Source organism: Saccopteryx bilineata, chromosome 4 (assembly GCF_036850765.1).
Source record: "Saccopteryx bilineata isolate mSacBil1 chromosome 4, mSacBil1_pri_phased_curated, whole genome shotgun sequence".
NCBI classification, from domain to species: domain Eukaryota; kingdom Metazoa; phylum Chordata; class Mammalia; order Chiroptera; family Emballonuridae; genus Saccopteryx; species Saccopteryx bilineata.
The window spans coordinates 292078699-292102642 of NC_089493.1; the positions used below are offsets into that span (position 1 = coordinate 292078699).

Below are 23944 nucleotides of genomic sequence, written 5' to 3' on the forward strand. Positions count from 1 at the left end.
AGCTGTAGCTATAAACTAGTTCCTCCTAAGGCGTTGAGCTAAATTGGGTCAGGGGTCCTTAGCATGGGCTGGCACGCCAGCACACCAGGGAATCCTGGGGAAGGAGAACTGGTGGAAAAACGGGCTTTGGTTAGGCAGTGAGAGGGCCCCACAATGCAAGAAGCCGGGACTCACCCACTTCCTCCCCACCAACAGCCTGGCTCCTTAGAAATGTTCCATGATGCAGCTTCTCCAAGCAGCAAGAGTCCCTTCCCGACCCCTTACTACCGAGGACTATTTACACGCATGGGCCAGGCGCTCCTGAAAGAGAGAGAGCTCATGGGAGCCTGGAACAGAAAGGAAAGAGGCTGGACCCCAGCGAGCATGCCACATAGGTTACCAGTCTCTTGCGATGACGCCCCTACACTGAGTCCTGTCTGCCCGGGCGGAAGAAACCACCACTTCTCCTGGAAGAGGAGCACCAGGCTCGGGTAAAGTGAAGCTCAGCGCCCCCAGTCTCCTCCCCACGTTGGCCAAGCTCAGTCTCTCCAGGACACCGCGCGAGCAACGGAGCCGGAAGGGCACCTGCTCTAGTCTCTGGCCCTCGCCACCCACTCCCAAACTCTTCCCTGCGACATGGGAACCCGGTTGCGGTACCCAGGATGGTAACGAATCCAGCCTCAACAGGGCCTCACTAGGAAATTGGGAATTTCACATATCGTTAGCATTTGGTTCTCGTTGATTGGTCTAAAGACCAAAGAACCGGAAGATGCCCTTAAAAAACGTGGCGGCACTCTAGCTTCACTACAGTTGTGTCAATATCTCAAGAAACTTGGCGTAGTCTTCCGCCACGGCGGGGCCATCAGACGGTGACAAAACCATTTCACTTTGGTTCCTGTCGGGCGGTGATATCTGCCCTCAACCACAATGGCGGCGCTGCCCAATTTGGCAGCATGCCCTTAGGGATGATGGCTTCCAGGTGGCTTCACTTAATTTCTCAACAGCCAGGAAGACGCGGACCGGCGATTGGGCACTGCCGGAGGCTTCGAGAAGAAGGCTCTCCATGGTTGGGCAATGCTGGGTAAAGCTGATTTTAAAGGAGCCGCAGGTGGGAGCCGTCGAAGACCTGGGATCAGCGGGAGGCGGCGGTGAGCAGCGCGCGGTGCAGGGTACCGAGGAGCTGGAGCAAGGGCGGGAGGAGGGAGGAGGGAGGGACGGAAGGAAACATTTGAATCATCTATTCACCGCCTGGGGAGAATGCTGGGCCGGCACCCCAGGAGTTTGGAAGGGAGGTGGTCTGTGGGCGGGACCTCCCGGGATTGGAGTGGAGGGGTTGTCTGCTGCACATTGGATCCCCGAGGATCCTGCCTGAGTTTGTGATGCTCAAGCTTGGGCCGCCCTACTGTGGAGCTTTGCTGAGCCGAAGCTCGCAGGGAGAGGTGGGTCCTCCCGCCGCGTCTGATTGGAGGAAACGCGCTGTAGGATTCTTTCTGCTGGGATCCAGTCTAGGGGGTCTAGTGGGAGGGGGAACCGTCGGTGTGTGAGAGTATGGCTTTGGAGTCCTCGGCCACTCGCTGGGAGTGGACAGGGATCGCGGCGGTATCGGATGGAAACTGAGCCTCTCAGGATCGGGATCCCAGCTGATCCCGGTGTTGGAGGGAGGTTCTCAGGGAGGAATCTACAGGAACAAAGGCCCCAGGAGGTCGTGGGAGAACTGGGGCCGCTGCAATCCAGCTTCCCGCGGCAAGTGCCAAGCTGGGCGCGAGTGACTCTGTGATCGCGGCGGCGGCGGCGGCGGCGGCACTGGGAAGACGCCCGCTGCGGACGGCCGACCGGGGGCGCCCTTTCGCGCCCCAGGTCTCCGGCCCTTGGGCTACGGGGAGCAGCGGGCTATCATGAAGGGCGGAGCCCCCGAGAAAGGGCTGGCCTTCACTCCCCACTCCCCCGCTCCCCACCTCCCACCCCAGGCTGCAGCCTGGGATCCCCCAGGGACTCCCCGAAGCCGCCGCTTCCCCCATGGACTTGCCCGGGGACTCCAGGTGAGAGCGCACCCTGCCAGCTTGTCTTGAGCTCGGGAGACGGGGAACTGGCGACCGTACTGGGGAAACCACAAAGCCAACGATAGGCTCAGGCTACCGTTCTCTGCTTCTGTCATCCCGCAGCCCGCCTGGCCAGCCACGTCTGTGCCGCCAGCCCCTAACTCGAGCATTATGGGGAGCCAGAAGCCCAAAACGGCCGAGGCTGCAGCCCCCTGTGACCCCCTCGTCCTTGGAGAAGGCCTCTCGGCGGGTCCTGGCCGTGATGCTGGAAGATGTCATGGCTGCCCATATGGTGAGCCCCCTGACACGAGAGCTCCCTTCTCCCTCAGGCCCCACTTCAGTACCAGTCAGGCCAGATCACGAGTGAGGATAATTGAGGTCCAAACACCTCAATCTCACACACATGGCTCAGTCAGCCTCCCTCTCCACAGTGCTAGGTTTCTGCTTGGCGCTTTCTAATGCCAATCTCAAATTGGGCAGGGTCTCCAGTGCCCATTTCCCACCACCAACCCTGTGTTGGGCTGGAACCACATACGTACAACTCTTTTTTTTTTAATTATTAATTTTAATGGGGTGACATTAATCAGGGTACATAGGTTCAGAGAAAACATCTCCAGGTTATTTTGACATTTGATTATGTTGCATACCCATCACCCAAAGTCATATAGTCTTCCATCACCTTCTATCTGGTTTTCTTTGTGCCCCTCCTCTCCCCCCACCCCCTCCTTTTCCCCCACCCCTGGTAACCACCACACTCTTGTCCATGTCCCTGAGTCTCCTTTTTATGTCCCACCTAAGTATGGAATCATATAGTTCTTAGTTTTTCGTACTCTTTTTTTTTTTTTAATTTTTAATTTTTAATTTTTTTTTATTTATTTATTTTTTTACAGAGACAGAGTCAGAGAGAGGGATAGAAAGGGACAGACAGACAGGAATGGAGAGATGAGAAGCATCAATCATTAGTTTTTTGTTGCGCATTGCAACACCTTAGTTGTTCATTGATTGCCTTCTCATATATGCCTTGACCGTGGGCACCTTCAGCAGACCGAGTAACCCCTTGCTCAAGCCAGCAACCTTGGGCTCAAGCTGGTGAGCTTTTGCTCAAATCAGATGAGCCCTCACTCAAACTGGTGACCTCGGGGCCTCGAACCTGGGTTCTCTGCATCCCAGTCCGATGCTCTATCCACTGCGCCACCGCCTGGTCAGGCTCGTACAACTCTTAAAGTATGAGAAACTCTTCTGCTTTCTTCCCAGCCTAACTTCTAGACCAGGGGTTGGGAACCTATGGCTCGCGAGCCAGATGTGGCTCTTTTGATGGCTGCATCTGGCTCGCAGACAAATCTTTAATAAAAAAAAAATAATGTTAAAAATATAAAACATTCTCATGTATTACAATCCATTCATTTCCTACCGCTCATGTTCATGGTTGCGGGTGGCTGGAGCCAATCACAGCTGTCCTCCGAGACACCACCAGATTTTTATTGGCTAATGCTTAACGTACACAGGTCATTGTATGGCTCTCACGGAATTACATTTAAAAATATGTGGCGTTCATGGCTCTCTCAGCCAAAAAGGTTCCTGAACCCTATTCTAGGCAATTCTTAGGAAGTAGGCTGAGGTTATTGGCTCCATTGCACAGAGGAGAGAGGAGGCCCCACACAGGGCAGTAACTCACCCAGGGTCCTCCTCTTTTTCTCATTTCTTCAAATAGCCTGGGTGAGATTGCCCAGGCCCCACACCAGCAGCTCAGAACACTGTAACCTGTGGCCTCTAATTCAGTTAGACTCACCTCTTTGGGGATCTTTTTTTTCTTCTCTCAGGATCTTGAGTAAATCCTAGCCATGACCTCTGTCACTTTTGTGGCACAGGACACTGTTAGGCACAGGGAGGCCCTGTCCAGTCCAACTTCATTCCATCACCTTGCTTTTGACATCTCCTCTCCTAGGTCCCCCTGGTGCCCCAGGAGGAAACCTCCACACCATGGCATTGCAGCAACCATTGGGGTTCTCACCACAACCAGCCACCTGCCACGCCACCCTCACAGGCCATATGGTCATCAGAAGCCAGGTGAGCAAGGCAGGATGAGGGGTAAGCTGGAGACACAGCTGAGCCCCTCTGATCTTCATGTGCCCTCTCTAGGACTCCCTACCCACTACAGTTATGCCGAGAGCCCTTGAGCCACACCCACCAGCCATCTTCCACCCTGAGATGTCCATCAAGAACAACCCCTGGCCCAGAGGAGGGCCCTTCACAAGAGGCGAACCGGGCCCCCCAGCCCACTCTGGTAGTGATGCTGGAAGACATTGCCCGTCCCAGACCCCCAACTGAGGTATGGAAACTTCCAGTAAAGGATGTCAAGGGTGCAGCTGGGGCAGGCACTCCAGTGGGGGTAGAAGACAGGGGTAGCAGAGTTGAGTCGGTGGTAAATTTTGCTCAGAGCAAAGAGGACAGCATTGTAGGTGGAAGACAGGAAGACACTGAGTAAAGACCCATCTGAAAAAGGTCTTTGGAGCAAACCCAGACAGGCGTCTGGAGACTGAGAGAGTCGGGATGGAGAAGCTAAGGAATCCATAGGGGGCTTCCCTGCCTCACCACAAACATCCCCTGTTTATATCCAGGGCTTCACGGACGAGAGTCCCAACTTCATCATCCCAGCGAGAAGGTGAGAAGACTGGGGAAGGAATTATCAAGATGTCCAGGCAACACCCATTGTCCAGGAAGCCAGAGCTAGAGGCATTAGAATTTTTAAAAAATTGATTTTAGAGAGAGAAAAAGGGAGAGAGAGTAACATCGATTTGTTGTTCCACTTATTTATGCATTCATTTGTTGATTTCTTGTCTGTGCCCTGACTGGAGATTAAAGCCCACAACCTTAGTATGTCGGGACTATGCTCTAACCAACTAGCCACCCAGGCAGGGCTAGAACTTTCTTGTTCAGGAGAGCCACGTAGCACATTCAGTAGCCTTAAGGGACGCGGGGGGTGCTGGCTTAGGTGGGATCTGGGTCTGAAAGCTCCCCCAGTCCTGACCTTGCCTCTTCACCCCAGAGCCGAGTCCATGACGATGGCTGACCAGACAAGGCCTCCATCCAGGGACCTGGAGCCCCCATTCCAGCCATCTGCCCTGCCTGCAGACCCTCTGGAGAACCCACCGTCAGGTAAGGTCTGAGACAGAGGGGTGAGCTTTGGGGCTCTGGAAACCCGAGCTGAGCTTAGAAGGGTCAGATGCAGAGTTGGGGTGGGGCTTAGCCCCCTTCTGGGGCAGAGTGTGTGAGATGGGATTTAGACTTCAGAGGCCTGATGCCCAACTCCTAAATTTAGGGCTTAGTTTTTTAAGGAATGGGCTTTTTCTGTGGACAGTTTAGTGTTTGGGGAGGGGCTGGAGCTATTGAAGAGAGGCACAGACACCTGCAGTTGAGGAATGCCCACCATGCCCCTCTTTCCTCAGCCCCAGACCCTGCTCTGGAAGACCCTTCCACCCCACTGCTGTCCAGCCTTTTACGGCCCCGCCTCAGTCCCTGGAACTTGGCCCCTCTCTTCCGGTCTGTCCGCTCCAAGCTGGAGAGCTTTGCTGACATCTTCCTCACACCCCAGAAAGTCCCTCAGCCCCCGCCGCCATCACCTCCCATGAAGTTGGAGTTGAAGATTGCCATCGCAGAGGCTGAGCAGTTGAGGGCTACAGAGAGTATTGCGTCTGTCAGTCCCCGGCCCCCTATTCGCCAGTGGCGAGCCCAAGTCCACAACCCCCCAGCACCTGTCCCTAAGACATCTCTGGGCCGAAGCCACTCCTGCCCTGACCTGGGACCGCCTGGCTTGGATACCTACAGCTGGCCCCCTGCTCCACACCACTCAAGCCGGCCACGGCCTCGGCGACACACTGTGGGTGGTGGAGAGATGGCCCAAGCCCCACCACCCCCTCGGCCCTGTCTCCGGAAAGAGGTCTTCCCACTTGGAGGAGTGGGAGGCTCTCCTCCCCTTGTCGCATCTTGTTCGTCCACCGCATCCACGTCCTCCTTCTCTGAGCCTGCAGAACCCAGGTAGTGCTCTCAGTAAGCCCTGCATTCACTGGCTACAGTGTGGGCCTAGTCTCCTCCCCTGATGTCCAGTGGGCAGGAGACTGCTCTGAATGTTGTTTGTCCTGAGCCTTGACCTTCTCTGTAGGTTGGGCTCAACCAAGGGGAAAAAGCCACAGGCCTCCGAGGACCAAGTGCTTTCAGACCCTGAGACCAAGGTAGGTGTACAGACGAGGGGAAGAAGGTAAGTGGGAGCCTGTTCCCACACCACACTCTTACCCTCTGCCCCATTTCTTGCAGACCGTGGGGAAGGTTTCTCGATTTAGAATACACAGGAGAGTGGCCCGTCCTCAACTAAACCTTACACCAATGGGGCTGCCTCGACCGATCAGGTGAACGCTTATTGTGTGTGACCTGCGTTGGCCGCCAGACAGAGGCTCACGTTCTCTGAAGTGTGCCTTTTCCTCTCAGGGAGCACAGTTGTTTGCACGTGGTTTGTGCTTAGAACTATCCGTCCGCCTCAGGCAGTTCTCCTGGCACCTGGCATGTCCCAGAAACTGAAATGCAGACCAGGCTTTGCTTATCACTTCTCCAGGCCCCACTGGCCCCAGGATTTTTCAGTGGCCTCTGCTCTTTGCTCCCAGGTTAAACAAGAAGGAGTTCAGCTTGGAAGAAATTTATACCAACAAGAATTATCAGTCACCTACAACCAGGAGGTGAGCATCTTTGAAGCCTGGGGTTAGAGGGGGAAGGCTAGAACTAGGGGGCATGCTGGTAACCAGCGCCCCTCCCTGCCTGGTCCAGGACCTTTGAGACCATCTTCGAGGAACCCCGGGAGCGCAATGGGACTCTGATTTTGACCAGCTCAAGGAAGCTGCGGCGGGCTATGGAATTTCGGGACAGCAGTCTACCTCGATCCCGGCGGCCATCTCGTGGGGTCCGGGCTGCGGCTGGCAGGACCCTTACTCCCAACCTGGCCCCGAGGCCAGATGTGGGAGCCCTGCTGCAACAGCGGCTAGAGGAGCTGGATGCTTTCCTGTTAGAAGAGGAGGAGGTGGATTAGGAGCAACCCCGTTGGACCTATGAGCTCTAGCTGTTATTTGTACATACATTTTGGAGGAGGGGAAGCCTCTGAGGCTATTTTATTTTTTTCTTTATATTTCTAGTAAAGTTTTCAGTATGTTTCTGATTCTTTTGTATGTTCCTAGCTGAGTTTGAGATTGATTGTCAGTATTGGCTATGTTTCTACTTTGGCCCTCAAAGACTGGGAAGCGGTGGTGGAGGTGTTAGAAGATGATGAGGATTAGGTACACGGATGAAATGGGGGAAATGGTCATTGGAGATACTTTATTATTATTATTATTTTTTATTTATTTATTCATTTTAGAGAGGAGACAGAGAGAGACAGAGAGACAGGGGGGAGGAGCTGGAAGCATCAACTCCCATATGTGCCTTGAGACCAGGCAAGCCCAGGGTTTCGAACCGGCGACCTCAGCATTTCCAGGTTGACGCTTTATCCACTGCGCCACCACAGGTCAGGGAGATACTTTATTTACTTGAGAATTTTCCTGTGTGGAGGAATATTTATGAATCGGCTCTATTTTTTTTTTTAATTTTATTTATTTATTTATTTTTTACAGAGACAGAGAGTGAGAGAGAGGGATAGACAGACAGGAACAGAGAGAGATGAGAAGCATCAATCATTAGTTTTTCATTGTGCATTGCAACACCTTAGTTGTTCATTGATTGCTTTCTCATACGTGCCTTGAGCACGGGCCTTCAGCAGACTGAGTAACCCCTTGCTGGAGTCTCGAACCTGGGTCCTCTGCATCCCAGTCCGACGCTCTATCCACTACGCCACCGCCTGGTCAGGCTGAATCAACTCAAGAAGGTATACTATGATCCAGGACCCTGGTCAGGGCTCTCCCAATTCAATTCAAAGAGGAGAGGAACTCCCACAGTGGGCCAAAGCCTTGATCGAGATGGCCCTGAATTCCTCCTAACTTGCAAGCCAGCAGCTGCTGCTGGGTACAAGCTCTATGAGTAATCAACAGTAATTGAACACCTACGACAAACTGTCACGGGTACTTCATTTGCATATAACCCAGTGAGAGGGAGTTATGCCCATTTTATACACAGGGAAGTTATGTGTTGAGTGTTATCAGATGTCTACATTAAAAGGGTAACCCAGGCAAATAAATAACCCAGGCAACCAGAGGTCAGAAGTGGCACTCGACAGCATCTTTCATAACTTAGCCGCTGCTCTATTTTGCCTCAACAGCACAGAACCGAGAGCTAGGCTGGAGTCCAGAGCCTGGTTAGGAAACAGTATTTGCACGTCCACCCGCTGTCCCTCTGTAAAACGGGGCTAGAGCAGAACCTTCCTAAGAGAATTCTTACTCCCCAATGAGTCAACATGTGAGCAAGTGCCCAACACACAAGAGCAAGGTGTGTTTTTTCTTGTTAGCACCCAGAGACCACAGGCCAGCACTCTCCTACTGAACAGAGAGGAAACGCGACGCAGCTTCCTGCCCGCGCTGCGTGGTCCGGCCATCCCACTCCGCGGAGCTCATCCTGCTGAGCTGCCCGCCGGGCGACGGCATTCCCACGCGCGTGCGCGAGAAGCCAGGCGGCGCAAAAGCCGAGACGACAGAACCAGCTGTCGACAGGCACCTTCCGTAGCCGCGCGCCGCCCAGCGGCCAACCGCCCCCTAGGACCCGGCGCCCCACATCCCGGCTCCTCGCCTTGACAGCGTCAGCAGATGGACAAGTGATCGAAGGACAGGAAAAGGCGGGGTCATCTGCGAAAACCGCCCAAACACCTACTTCTAACCAGTCGAGTCACGAGAGTTGATGAAGGACGGGGCTAACCTGACGTACACCCAATCCGGAGTTTGAGGGCGGTTACAAGTTAGCCACGCCCCGAGTTTGACCCCGCCCCCCGTCCTGACGTACACTTTTCCGCCTATCAAACGACTAAACCTGTGGAGGGGTGAGGGAAAGGGGGCGAAGAGTGGGAGGAGGCAGAGAGAGGAAGGAGGCGTAGGCTGAGGAGGAAGAGGGAGGAGGGGCAGGGAAGTCCTGGCGGAGAAGAGGCCCAAGACTCCCAAGGAGACGACAAGAGGGTGCCCTGGAGCTCCCTCGGTGACCAACGCCGTTTCGGATATCTTAAGGAGCGAGTTGCACAGAGACGAAGGAAGGAGGAAGAGACTTTTATGTCGGCAGACAGAGACTCTATCCGTCATCGTTGCCTCACATCCGGGGCTTTGGAGGGCTGGCCCCCGCGGCCCCGCCCCCACCTCGCGCCTTTCATGGCGACTGGAGGCGGAGGCTGGAAGAGCTGAGACTGGAGGAGGGCCCTTTAAATCTCCTTAAAGGGGTGGCTTCTGAATTCGGCACACTACAGCGCCAGCCTTAAAGGGGAAGCCACTGAACAGAAGCTGACAAATTAAGAACTGTGCTGTTGGGAGAATTGGAGCGAGTGAGGATTCTTACCTCCTCTCCCCCCCCCCCCCACTCCAGAAGTCCTTTAAATTCAGCTTAAAGGGGAAGTGGCCGCTTGTGGAGGACTGGAAGCAAGCTCCTGATTCTTGAAAGCTTCGGCCTGCTGTTTTGAGAACCCTGGACTCCTTAAAGGGGTGGCCTCTTTTAGCCGGAGGACTTGAGGCACTTTTAAAGGGGAGGTCTGCGTTTCGGGGCGAGCTTTCGGTCCCTTCTAAAGGGGTGGCCCTTCCTCTTCTTTGGGGAGACTAGTCTCGACCCCTGGCAGGGGGCGGCCACCGCACTAGGCCGGCAGGACATCGTCGGGTCGTCTTAAAGGAGCCAGGAGCTGGACAATTTAAGGTTTCGCCTTAAAGGGACGGCCGCCCCGTTTTCGCCGTATTGGCCCCGCCGGCCCCACTGGTGGGGGGGGACCCTCGGGCTTGTCGCCCCGGGGGCGGCGCCGGCTGCCGGGCCTTGGCGCTAGCTCAGGGCGAGCAGATCCGGCTTTAAAGAGGAATCGGCGGCCCTCTCGTCCCTGTGCCGTCGCCAGCGCCGCGCCTGCGAACCCGGGCCTGTGGACAGGCCGCTTCGGGCCCCGCCGCCTCCGGATGCGGCACTGAGGGCGGTCGCCATGGAGACGGCCGCGGCTCCGGGCCCAGGCTGGGCGGCCGAGGGAGAGCGGCGGCGGCGGCGCTGCTCGCGCCGAGACCGAGACCGGGAGCAGCGGCGCCGCCGCGGTCCTGGCGGCGACGCGCCCCGGGCCTTGCTGGCCGCCCCGCGCGGCTCTTCGTCCTCGTCGTCGCCGCCGCCGCCCGCCAGGCCCTGGTCGTCAGCATCGTCGGGAGAGCGGCCCGGAGGCCCGCGACGGCGACGGCCCCGGCCCCGGCCTCGGCCGCCGCGGCCCCGAGCTCGGAAGCGCCCTGCCGGCTCCGGCAGTCGGGGAGAGGAAGAGGAGGAGGAGGAGGGGGGTGCCGACGACGGGGAGGCCGAGGAGGAGCCCGAGGAGGAGGAAGAAGAGGAAGAGGACTTGATCGATGGCTTTGCCATCGCCAGCTTCGCCAGCCTCGAGGCCTTGCAGGTGGGGCCTTATGGGGCTTGGGATCTTCACAGGGGCAGAGAGAGGGGTACAGCGCCCGGAGTGGGTGGAGTGGAGGGGGAGTGAGGGCTGGCACCCCAAACCAGAGCAACCGGCTCCTCTGGCCAGGCGCTGCCCCGCCCTGGGGTGGGAGGGGGCAGAGCTGGTCTCCGGGGACCGGCCAGGTTACCCGGCTGAGAGCCACTTGGGCAGCCTGGTCACTCTAGTGAGGTCGGAGCCCTCCTTGCTCCATCTGCTTCAGTCCCACCTCCTCCTCCACAGAAGGACGCCTCCCTTCAGCCCCCAGAGAGACTGGAACACCGACTAAAGCATTCTGGGAAGCGAAAGAGGGGGGGCTCCAGTGGGGCCACTGGGGAGCCAGGGGACAGCTCTGATCGGGAGCCTGGCCGGCCCTCTGGAGATCGTGCCCGAAAATGGCCCAATAAGCGGAGAAGGAAAGAGGTGAGTTTGTCCTAGATCCCTGTCCTTTAAACTAGGCAGAGCGTCCTTCATGTAGACCCCTTTTCCATCAGCAGTGCCACTACCCATTTTCCACAGCGATCTTAATCTCTAAGAACAGAGACAACAACGGCAAATTAGAGTTCCTCCTCCCCCAACCAGGTCTGACAAGGACGTGTCCATAGTCAGAGTTGCCTGCTTCTAGCTGGCCTAACTCACCCTCAGACATGTCGGTAATTCAGAGAGGTATCAAAGGGACTTAGTGGAATCATGAATGAATTAGGTATGTCTCTGCCCTCCCCCTTGAGGTGTTGACAGTCTAGCAGGAAGAAAGCCATCCAGGAGCAGATACCTGTACCCTAACCTGAGACTGCACGAGGCAGAGGTCTGGGAGAGATGCTGCAGAAACCCACAGGAGGAAGCCATTCATTCTGCCTGGGGGATGGGAGGAGGGTTGTGGTTAGGGAAAGCCCCCTAGGATATCTTAGTCACCTCTTGAAGAATAGTCATAAGTTTTGCTAAGAAGAGAAACGGGGCAAAGTTGTTTTGGACAAAAGCAGAGATATGAGAGTCTGGTATACTTGGAAAATGGCCAGAGCATTGGGACTAGTGGCAGTCCAGGAGCAGTAGAAGCAGCCGAAAGAGATTGAGAGTAGGTCATGAGGGGTCTTGAGTGCCTTGCTGGGGAGTTTAGACATCCAAAGGCCTCGCCAGTCAACCTCCCTTACTTCTGGACTCTGGTCTTTCTCAGGCCTCCTCCCGTCACTCTCTGGAAGCTGGATACATAGTAAGTGCGCTCCACTTGTACTGGTCCCTCTGCTTACACTCCCTCTCTGAAAGTCCCCTCTTGATTTTGGGCCCACTCCTCTTCCCTTTTGTGACACTTCTGTCTTTCCTTCTTCCCAGTGTGATGCGGAAAGCGATCTTGACGAGAGGGTGAGTGGGGCTAGCACTCGTTGGGTGGGCAGCGTCCCAGCCTAGAAAATGCACTGCACTGGAGGGGCTCCTGTGTGCAGCAGACGGAGCCCCCTCCTGAGGTTGAGTCAGGATTAGATGTTTGCGAGGAGGGGTTGGATTGAGACATTAAATGACTTCTTTCTCTGTGACTAGAACTAGTTGACCAAAGAATAGAAGGCTCCTGCCGTAGTGTGCCATCCCTTTTAAAGCCCTCAGAGATCCCAGCGTTCTCCATGAAAATTCAGAGTGGCTGTGGGACCAAGCTGGCTCTTTCTGCTGGCCATTAGTCTGTCGCCGATTAGAGTCTGAGCGGACACGTGGTCATGCCATTGATAGTACTAAGCCATTGGAGTCTGTGTAAGAGCATACGTGTAAAGGTGTCTTTTAGTTTATTAATAGGGCTGATTTGTTTATTTTGAAGTAGTCCTAGCAGCTGTTGCTCTACCCCTGTGCCTAACTAAATTCACGCTCCCTGATGTGTGTCTTGTTTTAGTCTTAGAAGTTGGCTGTACGAGGACTGTGATGAACCATAGAGTTCTTACCCATTTAAAGAGGGTAGCCATCGTCACGTATTAGCTCACTGTTGCCACATGAGACGAGGGGCCCATTCTGAAGAGAAGCTACAAGTCTGAGTTTTAGTGAGGAATCTGGATTTCTAAATATCAGCCATCAGTTACAGTTTTTGCTAACAGCTGTGGACCAGACCAATGAGCCAGATAGGTCTCTTGGCCAGCAGGTAGTGATAGCTGACGTTTTTGCTTTGATTTCCTTGCTCTCTGCTATTTAATGCTGCTGTGATATAGGCCTCTTGGCCTATCAGGTTCTTAGGCTGAACCATTCCACCCTTTTCCCCCAAGTATAGGCAACCCTAGAGTAGCAGTCTTCGGTGTGCTTCAGCGTAGGTGACGGAATAGATTTGCCACCACTGCCAGTTCCTAGCAGGCTCCAGAGGTTGTTGGCCTTCCTGGGTAAGGGCCTGGCCTAACGGAACCTGACCCTGTCCCTCCCCTTCTTCCCCAGGTCTCCGATGATGACCTCGACCCATCCTTTACTGTCTCAACCAGCAAAGGTTGGTCCCAAAGGCTGGGGCTGGAGACAAGGGAGGGAACTGGGGTGAGCATGGGTCTTAACTGAGAGTGTCTGCCGTCCTGCCTCCACAGCCTCGGGCCCTCACGGCGCCTTCAATGGGAACTGTGAAGCAAAACTCTCCATAGTCCCTAAAGTGTCGGGCCTGGAGCGGAGCCAGGAACAGCCCCCAGGGCCCGATCCGCTGCTAGTGCCTTTTCCCCCGAAGGAACTGCCACCTCCACCAGCCCCTCGGCCGCCCATCTCACCCCCTGCACCCCTGCCGGCCGCACCCAGTCTGCCTCCTCCGCCCCAGCTGCAGCTTCGGGTCTCGCCCTTTGGCCTCCGCACTTCTCCGTATGGCAGCAGCCTGGACCTCAGCACTGGCAGGTGAGCTGGCTAGGGCTTCGGTCTGGTCCGGAAGGACCTGGTCATTGTGGCACTAACCCCTGAATTCTATGGCTGGGACGTGGGATAGTACCTTTGCGATGTGACTTGGAAAAGGATTCTGAGACTAAACTGTTTGAAAGACGCTGGGTGAGAGAGATTTAGAGCTGACTGTAGAACGCCTCGGCGCACTCTGCATTGGTTCGCGGGGGGTCCAGTCTGTGCCACCCCCCAGTGTTGTGTGCTGGGTAAGACATTTTTGCACGACACGTCTGCTAGGAGTAGTGGCTTTCAGAACACGCTTTGGGAAATGCTGTTGTGGTGACTAAGTGCTGGCTTTGGTGTCAGTCAGACCTGGATTCAGATTCTTGCTCTGCCACTTACTGGCTGTGTGATTTTTGAGAAGTCATTTAACCTCTCTGAGCCTCAATTGCCTCTTGACATAAAATGAAACAATAAGAGTACCTTCATTCTAGAGCTGTGGGTTGAGGCAGTATTTCCCAAAGTGTGTACGTTCATCATTAGTGACATGTGAGATGTTATGTGGGTCAATTTTTTTCAGCCTTTACATGCTTTAGAAAAGTATGACTAGTTCTTCCACTCCTTGATCTCACATGTGATGGCTTGGGTGAGGCTAAGTAAAAAAAGAAAAACTGAGTTATGTTAAAGAAAGGAGTAAATGAATGGTGCAGGTGGTTACATGGATGCGGCAGCAATCAGGAAGGTGGTGTGAAATGTTGGCGACTTGGATTAGCGTGTAAAACAAGTGACAGCACTTGGCCTACAGTAAGTGCGCACTAAAGGGTAAGGATTATTGATACTATTACTACTGGTGCTACCTCTGTTGTTACTGTCATCATTGTCACTTTTTTCTTATTATTGAGAAAACTAAGGCTCAGAGAGGGACAGTGACTTGCTCAAGGTCACCCAGGATCTTAATGCCAAGATGGGTTTAGAACTCCTAGGCCAGGCCAGCGCGGTGCTGCTTCCACTGTCTTAGGAAGGAACCCAGGTGGCCTGTTGTAAAGCGTCAAAGAGAATGAAACGTTTTGTGTTGTGGCTGAGTCAGAAAAGAGGAAGTCATCCAGCCAGAGACATCAGAGGCAGCTGTGTGGAGGACGAGATTTAGGGAGAGGGGCTTGTTGGGTATGGGCGGCACCTCAGTCTGAGATAGGGACCCCGGGCAGGGGTGGTGGTCCTGGGGCCGGGTTCTGCCGCCTTCCACATTGGAGACAGGGTCAGGGTATCGCCTAGGCTTCTGACCCACTCCCGTCAGAGCTGGCACCTCCCAGCCCCTCACTCATCTCCCCACTTCTCTCCCCAGCTCTTCACGGCCGCCCCCCAAGGCCCCGGCCCCTCCCGTGGCTCAGCCTCCCCCCTCATCATCCTCTTCGTCCTCTTCCTCCTCATCTGCCTCCTCCTCGTCCGCGCAGCTCACCCACCGGCCCCCGACGCCCTCACTGGCCCTGCCTCTGTCCAACCACAGCTTCCCCCCCCCTGGGCTGCGGCCCCCACCCCCACCCCACCACCCCTCCTTGTTCTCCCCTGGCCCCACCCTGCCCCCACCCCCGCCCCTGCTGCAGGTGCCAGGGCACCCTGGGGCCTCAGCCGCTAACGCCCTTTCTGGTGAGTTTGGGGTCCTGGCCGGGCGGTGGGGGGCCATGGCCCTGGGCTTGGGCCCAGTTGGCTCTGGGGCATTTGGACCTTAGCAGACTGCAGGGCTTGAGGAGGGAGTGGCTCAAGGCCAGAAGGGAAGGCCAGTCACCCAGGCCCAAGGAGGCTGACCTGGTGGCAACAGATATCAAAGCCTTCTCCCCCTCCCTCCCACAGAGCAGGACCTGATCGGCCAGGACCTGAACTCTCGCTACCCCGAGGTGGTAGGGGCAGGGGGCTCAGCCCGGCCCCTGGCCTTCCAGTTCCACCAGCACAACCACCAGCACCAGCATACCCACCAGCACACCCACCAGCACTTCACCCCTTATCCCCCGGGCCTGCTGCCACCCCACGGCCCCCACATGGTGAGCTCCTCATTGGGCCAGTGATGAGGCTCAGAGACTTGGAGGGAGGGTCTGGCTTCCAGGGGAAGGCCCTGCGTCTCTGGCCAGCACCTTACTCTGCCCTTCTCTTCCCTAGTTTGAGAAATACCCAGGAAAGATGGAAGGCCTTTTCCGGCATAATGTGAGTGCATGTGTGTGGTGTATGGTGTGTGGGCATAGATGCATCAGTGTGTATAATCCTAAATTTTGGGGTTCAGTCTTTAGCTTCAAAAGCAAGAGCCTTGAGCCTGGGAGAGCTCCCTGGGGTGGATTAGGGTGGCGGCCAGAGGACTGATTGGCAGACACGGGCTGTACCACCACCCCCAGCTTGGACTAGTCCCCTTCTCTCCACAGCCGTACACGGCCTTCCCTCCCGCAGTGCCCGGCCTGCCTCCGGGCCTCCCACCGACTGTCTCCTTTGGCTCCCTGCAAGGGGCCTTCCAGCCCAAGGTGAGCTCCCAATTCAGACACCACCGCCACCTCCCGCCCCTTTAAAACCCAGACACCTCCAGGTCCACGCACCTTCTTCCTATTCCCCAAGCCGTGCCCATCCTCCTGCCCTCCCGATACAGACCCAGGTCTCCCTAAAGCCACACTCCCTCCCTGTCCCAGACCCCAGCTTGGTTCTAGACTCCTTTTATGCCTAGTGCCAGCTCTCCTTACTGATCCCTGCACTCCCCTTTCCCAGAGCACGAACCCTGAGCTGCCACCACGACTGGGGCCAGTCCCGAGCGGGCTTCCCCAAAAGGGGACACAGGTGAGGGGGCCAAGGCCGGTTCTACTGGAGCTAAAAGATCTGCGTAGAGTGGGGTTGACTTGAGAATGAATCACTGCTCCCTGCCTCTGATGTATGATCAGGGGTGCCCCTGAGAATTTGATGTCAGAGAACTTATGTAAATGACAGGATTTCCCAGGCATGAAGAATGGGAATTTCATGAAGTTGCCCAAGAAATAGAAGTAGTAGGGTAGTGGTTTTAGTAGGGGCTTTTCTTTCAAATTTATTTTAAGTCACAAAACCCTTTTTCCCCCCAAATGACATCATACCAGGAAGTCCTGTGCATAGAACAGTGAGAAGATAAGCTGTCCCTTTGTAAGTGGCACAGGAGGCCGAGCTCTCCCTCCCACTTAGAGCCCAGGGCTCAGGGAACAGCACGAGAAAACACAGGACGTATTTCCTAGAGGGTAGATTAGACCAGAGGTTTTCCAGCTTCTCTTAGCAGTTATAAAGGCTCTTCTCTAAAGAAGTCTTGAACAGACCCTCGGTATATAGAGCTGTTAATAGGATAGCCTCTCCTGTTGAGAAATGTATCCTGCCTGCCCACTAACCCACTCCCCAGCCTACCAAGCAAAGCATCTTCCTGGAACCTGGTTTAGGAACTCGATGCTGGAGGAGAGAGGCCCAGAGTGGAAGAGGTGGGGGGAGGAGTCTTAGCACAGAAGGATGGCAGGAGCCACACGGGGTCTCCAGGAGATGTTTGAGGGGATTTGTGGGCTGTGGAGATGAGGTGCCCAGGTCAGTAAATGGTTCTCAATCGCCACCAATCTCTGCTTTGCCATCCCCAGATCCCTGACCATTTCCGGCCACCTTTGAGGGTGAGTGTGGTGAGGACCTCAGGCTGCATGAGGCTGGGGCTGGTGTCAGGGGATTGTGCTAAGGGGGGCGGGAGGGGGTCTTACTTGAGAAGGAGTGAAAAGTCTGGTGCATGGAGGCAGCCAGGTGCTGGAAGAGCACAAAGCTAAAGGGCAGTGAGCCAGGGACCTCGGTTCAGAGGGAACTGGCCACAGGCACCTTGAGCAAGACAGTTTGTCTCTCTGAGCCTCAGTTTCCTAGGCTATGACATGGACTCAGTCATCCCTCAGTTGTAGGGACGATAAAAGATGTGTGGCAAGTCTGGGCCCAGGGCCAGGCCCGGGTTGGGTGACGAGTGAACATTCTTTCCTTCCCTTTCCCTTTGGTCCTCCTGCTGGGGCGGCAGAAACCAGGGAAGTGGTGTGCCATGCACGTGCGCGTGGCTTACATGATCCTGAGACACCAGGAAAAGATGAAGGTACTGGGGCCGGAGGGCTGGGGAGAGCGGGCCTGCCTGCCGAGCTCTGGGCACCCATGTTTTATAGAGCTTGGCAGAATCCTGGCCAGAAATGTCCTGCCCCTGGCCACTGCCGGAGCAGTTCCCCAGCTAGCACTGGGCTCTGGCTGTGGAGAGGAAGGCGGGTCCGGTCAGAGAAAGCACCCAGTCCCGATCTTGGCACTAGGCAGCCCTTGGAGGGGGTGGAAGGGTGGAAGAGCACGAGCAGGACCAGACTGGCTCCTCACTCCCTGCCCCTCCCTGTCCCGTGCAGGGTGACTCCCACAAGCTTGACTTTCGGAGTGACCTCCTGCCCTGCCTTCCGGGGCCCTATGGGGCCCTGCCCACTGGCCAGGAGCTCTCCCACCCGGCCGCCTCCCTCTTCACTGCGACTGGTGAGTGTGGCCAGCCCTCTCGGGGCCTGAGTCTCCCCGTCTAGAACCCGAGGCCCATCTTGCACCCACTCAGCCTCATCAGACTCTCCCACCTCTTTGCCCAGGTGCCGTCCATGCTGCAGCCAACCCTTTCACGGCAGCTCCCGGGCCCCACGGACCCTTTCTGAGCCCCAGCACCCACATTGGTAAGAGCCAAGGGCATGTTGGGCACTCAGGCCTTGTCTCTGACTTCCAGTAGTTGTCACGCTTGGGGTGGACGTTAGACCTGAGAGGCAGCTGAAACGGGGAGCAGACCTGACTCCACTTGCTTTGTGACCTTGGACAGGTTACCCCGCCCCTCTGAGCCTTGATTTCATTGTCTCTGAAATGGGATAGGAAAGGGCGTTCAGAATGAATGCTAATCTCTGCCAGCTCAGACGGTGTCTGAAATGGCCAGTGCTGAGGGGTAGTATGCCACCTGGGAGAGGTAACGGGGGGCGGCTGTGCAGCCCCGGAGAGCCCGGCCCATGGCTCCTCGCCGGCTCAGGTGGGCTTTGGGGGGATCTAACCTGGGCTTGGGTGGACAAGGAGAATGTGAGCCTAATGGCATAGGAAAGGGGTCCCTGGAAGAGGAGATTGTGAGGTCCCACAGTGGAATAGGAGTTGTTCTGACTGGCTGGGACATGTGTCGGAAATGAGGTTAGGCTGGGAAGAGCCCTGCACATCAAGTGGGAAGAAGCCAGCAGTCTTCTGGTGACTGGCTTGCTGTAGAGCTGGTTTGAGTGGCTGGTGTGGGGTAAGAGCTTGACCTCTGGAGTCGGAGACCATGGGTTGGGGGTTCCACTCACTGGTTAGATGACTGTTGGCAAGTCACTTCTCTCTCTGAGCCTGTTTCATCATCTTTAAGCGGGAATGACCCTGTCTGCCTGGTGTGACTGGGGAGGTTAACAGCATGGTGCACGGTAGAGCTTAGCTCCTCCCTGGCCCATGGAGGTGCTCAGCGTCCGGTCGCTAGGACAGCACGGCTGAGGGCTCAGCCGGCCTGCTTATCCGCCTCTTCCCTGTGAATCCTTGGTGGCTGCCCAGAGAGTGGCTGCCTGATGCCCTGACCATCCCCTTCTCTCCCACAGATCCCTTTGGGCGGCCTACAAGCTTCGCCTCCTTGGCCGCTCTTTCCAACGGGGCCTTTGGAGGCCTGGGCAGTCCCACATTCAGTAAGTGCTGAGCAGGGCGGTGGGGTGAGGGTTGTGGCAGTGGATTCATGTCCACGCGGGAGGCGGGAGGGCACCACCGTGAGGCCTTCCACTCTTGGCTCCTGTCACTCTCTACTTTGCCCTCTGTCTAGACTCCGGCGCCGTCTTTGCCCAGAAAGAAAGCCCAGGGGCCCCCCCAGCCTTCGCTTCCCCCCCAGACCCGTGGGGTCGCCTGCACCGCAGTCCTCTGGCCTTTCCTGCCTGGGTCCGGCCCCCTGAGGCCGCCCGGACACCAGGCTCAGACAAGGAGCGGCCTGTGGAGCGGAGGGAGTCTTCTCTCACCAAGGAGGAGAAAGACAGGTATGCCTCCTGCAGACTGCCCCCCGCTCTCCACCTCCCCTGTCTGCATCTGACTGCTGGAGCGCCTTCATTCTCTCCCACACCTGCCCCCAGGGACCTCCCCTTCTCACGGCCCCAGCCCCGAGTCTCTCCTGCTACTCCCAAGGCCCGGGCTGGCGAGGAAGGGGCCAGGCCAGCCAAGGAATCGGTGCGGGTAAAGGAAGAACGGAAAGAGGAGGCCGCCGCCGCCGCTGCTGCTGCCGCTGCAGCCGCCGCCGCTGCTGCTGCCGCGGCAGCCACGGGGCCGCAGGGCCTCCACCTGCTGTTTGAGAGGCCCCGGCCACCCCCTTTCCTGGGCCCCGGGCCTCCAGAGCGCTGTGCTGGCTTCCTGGAGCCAGCCTGGCTGGCAGGGCCGCCTCGCCTCGCAAGGCCACCCCGCTTCTATGAGGCGGGCGAGGAGCTGACTGGGCCAGGGGCAGTGGCTGCTGCCCGCCTCTATGGTCTGGAGCCCGCCCACCCCCTTCTCTACAGCCGCTTGGCTCCTCCACCACCGCCCACTGCGGCCCCAGGGGCCCCGCACCTTCTCAGCAAGACCCCACCGGGAGCTCTCTTAGGGGCACCCCCTCCGCTGGTGCCCGCCCCTCGACCCACTTCCCCACCTAGAGCCCCTGGCCCCGCCCGGGCTGATAGGTGAGGGGAGGGAAGGGGCAGGGGCAAAGCTCCATCCCCCTTCCTTTTGACAAGGTCCTTAGAGCTGAGGTTTTAAGCCAGGCTGGAGGGCAAAGGTCATGATCTCACTAGCCACCTCTGAGGTCATGGAACCTGAGAGCAGAGCCCTAACCCCTGTGAGATCAAGCATCAGATGAACCTTGGGGCCATTGGGAGGGCAGAGGTCACAAACCTCTAGAGAGGGGTGTGTGTGAGTGTGTGTGAGTGTGTGTGAGTGCATATAGGAGAGTGGAGGTCATTTCCGAGGTCACAGCTCATGATCTCTGAGGTGCACCATCGCCCCTCTGAGGGCCCCTCGGCCTGCCTTCCCAAGGGCTCACTAAGCCAGAGGCCAAAGTGCCCCCTTTCTCGTCACCTACCACCCAAGTCCTCATGCCCTCAGGGCTGGGGGAGCAGGGGCTACAGGAAGGGGGGTTCCATGTACATATTTATCTCCCCTTCCACAGAGCCCCCCATACCTTTTGTACATTTTTACAGGGGCGCCCCGCCCAATAATCCCCCTTCCTGGTTAATTAAATCCTCAGACTGGTGCTGTGTTCCTAGCCTCTGGCCTCTCTGTGGGGGGAAGGGAGACACAGGGGGAGAAGCTGGCTGGGGACAGCAGGCCCAGGGTTCACCCCTCGGACTAGGGGGTCCTGCGGGAAGTGGACCAATGGGAAGGGACCTGGGTACCTAGGCTGGAAAGAAAGGCCAACCCTTCCTGCTTGGCTGACAGCCCAGGTTCTCCCCACTTGTTCCTGTTACCTCTTGTGTGCCCCCAGCCCCAGAAGGCCCAACCTTGAAGCTTCAGAGTCTACTTTTTAGTGGCTCAGTGCCCCTACTCCATTTCCAAGTGTCCCGGTACTACTGGGCCCTGCTCTCTGGAGCCCTGTCCCTAGAGCCCTGTCCCGGCTAGGGAGGGCCAGAGAAGGTCACCATGGACCACACACCAAAGAAGTGGGTCAGCTTGGGGGAGGGCCACACAGGCAGCTGCTGCAGCAGCCCCAGCCTTCCCAAAGCAGCAGGTGCCCCCAGGCTAGGGCCCAGCCTAGAAGGCAGGGGGCAGTTTAACAAAAACATGTTGATTTTTTTCCCAGGTGGGGCTTATTCTGTAACATGACTTGCGGATATTTATATAAAAATGAGTGTTACAATGAGGCCCCTTGGCTCCTCTTTCAGTGTGTGTGGGTCACCTGGGGCTGGGGGTTGGGCTGGGTCCTGAGGTCAAGGAAGAAGGAAGACAGTCTGTCCATGTCCTGACAAAGGTTTTCCCCTCCCTCCCACCTGGGAGAGCTGTTCAGCTGGATGAATGGATTGGAGTGTTGGGCGCTGGAGTTTTTCACATTTTTCTCCAACCCAGGAGTTCTATAATATTCAAGCACCACAGAAAGACAGCAAAACTAAAATTTCTGTTCACCTACCAAACCACGCAAGCCCACACATCCTTCCCGGAGGTTACCCTTGCCAACCATTTGGTATATGTTCTTCAGGCCCTTTACTGTGCGTTTACCTGCAGTATATGAATATGCAGTTATGTTAGAAGAGATTTATTAAAAACCTTGTGTTTTCTCTTATACATGATTATAAAATACAGACAGAAATATCTAGTACAAGGGGAAAGAGCCTCAATCCAACCCCTCAGAGATAACTTAGTTGTCAGCGATACATTCCTCCAGGGTTTTTTTCCTAACTGTATGCTTAAAATGTAGAAACATGGGATCCTGTGAAATGTACTATTTTGCAGCTATCTTTTTACATTAACATTGTTCTTTGATGTGTAGTACTTTAGAAAATGACTACAGTACTAAACTGAGCTAGAGTCTGGCTCCCGTTCAAGCCACCCATAATTGACTTGTTCCGAGTGTGCCTGTGGCCTTAGGAAGGATATATCCAACCTTCTCTGCCACCTCTGCACATACCCAGGACTTCTAGGGGAGACTCGAGCCTAGATCGTTCCAACAGAAATCAGAAACAGGTGGCCAGGAGACAGACACTTGGTTTGCGGACAAGATTTCACATAACAGTCCTTGTTTGCAGTTTCTGAAAAATCAAAAATCTCTTAACACGGTACCTGCTTTCTTTGTGACTATCCCTTGAGATGGGCCATGAACTCTCCAGATGGCCTCTGTCCTCTCTGTTCTGTTGTTTAGGGATGGGCACTTGTCGCTATTCAGGGCACTCCCCTTGTTCCTTAAGCACTCCAAAATATTTCCTAGATATTGTGCCCCCCCCCAGCTCTCTCCCATGGCTCTCAGAGGCCCCTTAGGCCTGATACTGTGCTCCTCCCACTGCCTTTCCTCTGTCCCTGCACACAAGGCAGAGCCCTCCCTGTTCCTGCACTTGCTCACTGAACTGCCCTGTTGTTCTAACCGCTGTTCATGTCAGGATCTGAACTGGTGGCCGGGGATCCAGAGGTAAACAAAGATCCCGGCTGTCCTGGAGCTTACCGACTACTGTGAGAAGGGCAGCACGTACTGGGAGAAGAAAAGAGGGCAAGGAAAGACTCCTAAGGGCTGCCTTCCTAGGGCCCGTCCTCACGGCTACTGGGCTCCATTGGTTTACTTCCACATGTTCTGAGCCTAGCTCCTCGGGCAAAGGGCAAAGGGAAGTCTGGGAATGGCTGTCAACATCGGGGAAAACAAAACCGAACCAAAAGCATGCACCGTTGAGAGGCTGCTATTTGGAAATGTGTTTCTTTGCTCAGCAGAGTAGCTACATAGTCTTAAGCAGTGTGCTTATTCTGTGCCGTGGTTTATTTGTAAAATGTTTATATAAACAACTTGATTGAGATTTAATTCATTCACATACCATACAAATCAAGTCTTTTCTGACTGGCTTCTTGTACTTAGCTTAATGGTTTCAGAGGTCACCCATGTTGTAACTTGTATCAGTACTTCATTTCTTTTTATTGCTAAATAATATTCCATTATATGGATAGACCACATTGTGTTTATGCATTCTTCAGCTGATGGACACTTGGGTTGTTTCTTTTGACTATTAATATGTGCAAGTCTTTGTATGAATGCATGTTTTGGATTCTCTCAGGTAAATACCTTGGAGTGGCATGGTTGGGTCGTATGTTTAACATTTTGGGGAACTGCCAAACTATAATATTTTCCAAAGTGGCTGCATTCATTCCCACCAACAGTATGTGAAGATGGAGTTTAATGGTTTCTCCTAGCATTACTGTGTGAGTTGACTAAGTGAATAAGCATAAAGCTTTTAGAATAGTGCCTGGCCCAGAGTAAGTAAGTGCTCATAGACTGATCGCTGTCGTTGCTGGTGATGCCTTCCTCATCAGAAAGGCAGATGAGAACATCTTTAGAGCTCGAGGAAGGAGAACACTTACAAGCAGGTTGTTGGGGAGGCTATCTTTCAAAACAGGCTTTGGGGCGGGCAACATCTGTCTATGGGTGTCAAAGGAAAGAGGAGCCTGAGCCAGTGAGAAACACAGGTTTAGAGCCTTTGACCTCAGACAGATGAGACTTGGAGTTTGGCCTTCACTAACCAGCTCTGTGACTTGGGTCTAATTGCAGCCTGTTTCTGTGGCACACCAACAGGGAAAATGCAATCCCAGCCCACAGAGTCACCGTGATGGTTACAGGGGATAATGCATGTAACGGTGCTTGGCACAGAGTTTACTGCACGCGGATCAGTCACTAGAGTGTTGTTATTGATTGTAGTTGGAGAGATTAGAACTCATCCCCCTATTTCAAAATAGGTAGATTGAAGTTTGGAAAAGTTAAATGACAAATGGAATCAGAAGAAAGGAG

At 55.4% G+C, this 23944-nt stretch overlaps 2 protein-coding genes across 6 annotated transcripts; both read left to right on the forward strand.

The window, feature by feature from the left end:
* On the forward strand, positions 1-7211 carry PRR14 (proline rich 14). 4 transcript variants are annotated; one of them, XM_066275693.1, is made up of 12 exons: positions 1-470; positions 984-1127; positions 2142-2310; positions 3964-4085; positions 4158-4347; positions 4637-4680; positions 5065-5174; positions 5465-6053; positions 6178-6247; positions 6330-6421; positions 6674-6745; positions 6834-7211. In XM_066275693.1, the coding sequence occupies exons 1-12, from the start codon at positions 154-156 to the stop codon at positions 7090-7092; spliced, it is 2178 nt and encodes a 725-aa protein (XP_066131790.1). In that variant the 5' UTR covers positions 1-153; the 3' UTR covers positions 7093-7211. The 4 variants fall into 4 exon arrangements, with proteins under 4 accessions (XP_066131790.1, XP_066131791.1, XP_066131792.1 ...); XM_066275694.1 differs by lacking the exon at positions 1-470 and adding an exon at positions 1947-2018 and having other exon boundaries at positions 880-1127; positions 6834-7209; XM_066275695.1 differs by lacking the exon at positions 1-470 and adding an exon at positions 1947-2018 and having other exon boundaries at positions 1124-1148; positions 6834-7209.
* Positions 7212-9006: 1795 nt separating this feature from the next.
* FBRS (fibrosin) lies at positions 9007-21329 on the forward strand. Of its 2 annotated transcripts, none has more exons than XM_066275699.1 (18): positions 9007-10590; positions 10873-11049; positions 11798-11833; positions 11953-11982; positions 13024-13072; positions 13164-13458; positions 14780-15081; positions 15286-15473; positions 15589-15633; positions 15846-15941; positions 16180-16248; positions 17055-17084; positions 17468-17539; positions 17832-17952; positions 18057-18137; positions 19062-19145; positions 19277-19484; positions 19578-21329. In XM_066275699.1, exons 1-18 carry the CDS (start codon positions 10144-10146, stop codon positions 20155-20157), a joined length of 2910 nt encoding a protein of 969 aa, XP_066131796.1. In that variant the 5' UTR covers positions 9007-10143; the 3' UTR covers positions 20158-21329. The 2 variants fall into 2 exon arrangements, with proteins under 2 accessions (XP_066131796.1, XP_066131795.1); XM_066275698.1 differs by having other exon boundaries at positions 9008-10590; positions 10870-11049.
* The last annotated feature ends 2615 nt before the right edge of the window (positions 21330-23944 follow it).

Coding starts and splice junctions, on each gene's coding strand:
- PRR14 (XM_066275693.1), top strand. CDS start 154: ATGCAAGAAGCCGGGACTCACCCACTTCCTCCCCACCAACAGCCTGGC. Junction 1,128..2,141: donor GGGATCAGCGGGAGGCGGCG/GTGAGCAGCGCG, acceptor GTCATCCCGCAG/CCCGCCTGGCCAGCCACGTC. Junction 6,248..6,329: donor TTTCAGACCCTGAGACCAAG/GTAGGTGTACAG, acceptor CATTTCTTGCAG/ACCGTGGGGAAGGTTTCTCG.
- FBRS (XM_066275698.1), top strand. CDS start 10,144: ATGGAGACGGCCGCGGCTCCGGGCCCAGGCTGGGCGGCCGAGGGAGAG. Junction 11,050..11,797: donor ATAAGCGGAGAAGGAAAGAG/GTGAGTTTGTCC, acceptor GGTCTTTCTCAG/GCCTCCTCCCGTCACTCTCT. Junction 15,474..15,588: donor CACCCCACGGCCCCCACATG/GTGAGCTCCTCA, acceptor TCTCTTCCCTAG/TTTGAGAAATACCCAGGAAA.